The sequence below is a fragment of the Tupaia chinensis genome, unplaced genomic scaffold (genome assembly GCF_000334495.1).
Source record: "Tupaia chinensis unplaced genomic scaffold, TupChi_1.0 Scaffold000159_1, whole genome shotgun sequence".
Classification (NCBI taxonomy): Eukaryota; Metazoa; Chordata; class Mammalia; order Scandentia; family Tupaiidae; genus Tupaia; species Tupaia belangeri.
In genome coordinates, this window is record NW_006159630.1 from 5,517,459 (window position 1) to 5,519,113 (window position 1,655).

Consider the following 1,655-nt stretch of genomic DNA (forward strand, 5'->3'; position numbering starts at 1 on the left):
CAGCATCAGCAGCACGGTGCAGCAGCAGCTGGAGAGCTTCGACAGCCACCGGTGAGCGAGCGGGCCCCCGCAGGCCGCAGCAGAGCAGCCTGCAGCTTCCAGGCGTCCCCAGGGCCCTCGCCCGGAGTGCTTCTGGGGTCGGGAGTAGTGACAAGCTCGGAGGTCGCCTCGTCCTCGGGTGGCATGCAGGGACCCTCAGGGACACCCAGGCACCTGCTTCCTCTGCCACTTCCTGCTTTCTGGGCTTGTCGCCTCAGCCTGCTCTCAGACAGCGCCACACGCGGGCCCTGAACCAGGCCCAGAAGAACAGGGTGGGTGGGGCAAGGGGCAGTTAGAAGCTGTGGCTCTAAGCGAGGGGCCTCAGGAAGGCCAGACAGCGGGAAGGACGGTTACCATGGAGTGTAGTCAGGCCCCAGATGATAAGGAGTGGGGCGAGGACATGGTGGGCGCCCCACAAGCAGATGGGGGTAGGCAGCTCGTGGGGAGGGGTGCAGCGAGGGCGAGAGGAGTTAGCTGGGGAAGGGACATGGGAAGAGCACCCAGGCAATGGAAATGCTGCGTGCAGAGGCCCTGGGGCTGCAGGAGCTGCTAGAGAGGGTGGGCAGAGGAGGAGAGGTGGGCGGGCACAGCAGGGCTTGGCAGCTGTGGGAGGGGTGAAGCTGGACTTTACCCCAAGGGCTGTGGGAAACCATCACAAGATTTTTAAGTCTGGAGAGAGACACTGGAGATGCGTCTTAAAAATGCTATGGAGGGGGACCAGCAGTCACCCCCTCTGGGGGGTGATTTCTCACTTTCTGTCTTTCTGTTTCTCTCTGTCTTTCTGGTGAGCACAAACCTCTCCAAAAAAAAAAAAAAAAAGATGCTATGGTGGGGCAGCAGAGAGCGTAGTGGTTATATCACTGTACTCCTACATGGCTGACCATGGTTCAAGCTCCAGATCCGGCAGCTTAAGACGCACACCGTGCAAGCTTGTGCACGTGTGGCCAAGATTCAGAGAATGGGAGAGCAGGGATTGTGGCGTGGCCATCCCCCCTGGGGGGTGATTTCTCACTTTCTGTCTTTCTGTTTCTCTCTGTCTTTCTGGTGAGCACAAACCTCTCCAAAAAAAAAAAAAAAAAGATGCTATGGTGGGGCAGCAGAGAGCGTAGTGGTTATATCACTGTACTCCTACATGGCTGACCATGGTTCAAGCTCCAGATCCGGCAGCTTAAGACGCACACCGTGCAAGCTTGTGCACGTGTGGCCAAGATTCAGAGAATGGGAGAGCAGGGATTGTGGCGTGGCCATCCCCCGGGGGCTGCTTTCCCACTCTCTATCTCTTCTCTCTCTCTCTGGTGAGCACACCTGCCTTGTCACTCAGCAAAAAAGAGTTGCTGTGGTGAAGGATGGGGGGACAGAAGTGGCGAGTGGGGTCCAGGTGAGCGGGAGGGGCGGTGGGGCAGGGCGGCCGGGGCTCGGCCGACAGAGGCTCTGTCCGCAGGCCCTACTTCACCTACTGGCTGACTTGCGTGCACATCGTCATCACGCTGCTGGTCATCTGCACGTACGGCGTCGCTCCTGTGGGCTTTGCCCAGCACGTCACCACCCAGCTGGTGAGTCGGGCTCCACCCTAGGGTCCCAGCCTCCAGAGAGGCTGGCGCGGGGGGGGGCGGACA

General features: G+C 59.8%; 1 protein-coding gene across 1 annotated transcript in view; it reads left to right on the plus strand.

The window, feature by feature from the left end:
• Positions 1-1,655, plus strand: part of RHBDF2 (rhomboid 5 homolog 2) — a 26,753-nt gene that overhangs the window by 19,078 nt on the left and 6,020 nt on the right. Inside the window, 2 exon segments of the mRNA XM_027770771.1 lie at positions 1-51; positions 1,481-1,592. The exon segment at positions 1-51 is cut by the window's left edge and continues 18 nt beyond it. Of these exon segments, the coding sequence (XP_027626572.1) occupies positions 1-51; positions 1,481-1,592 (163 nt within the window).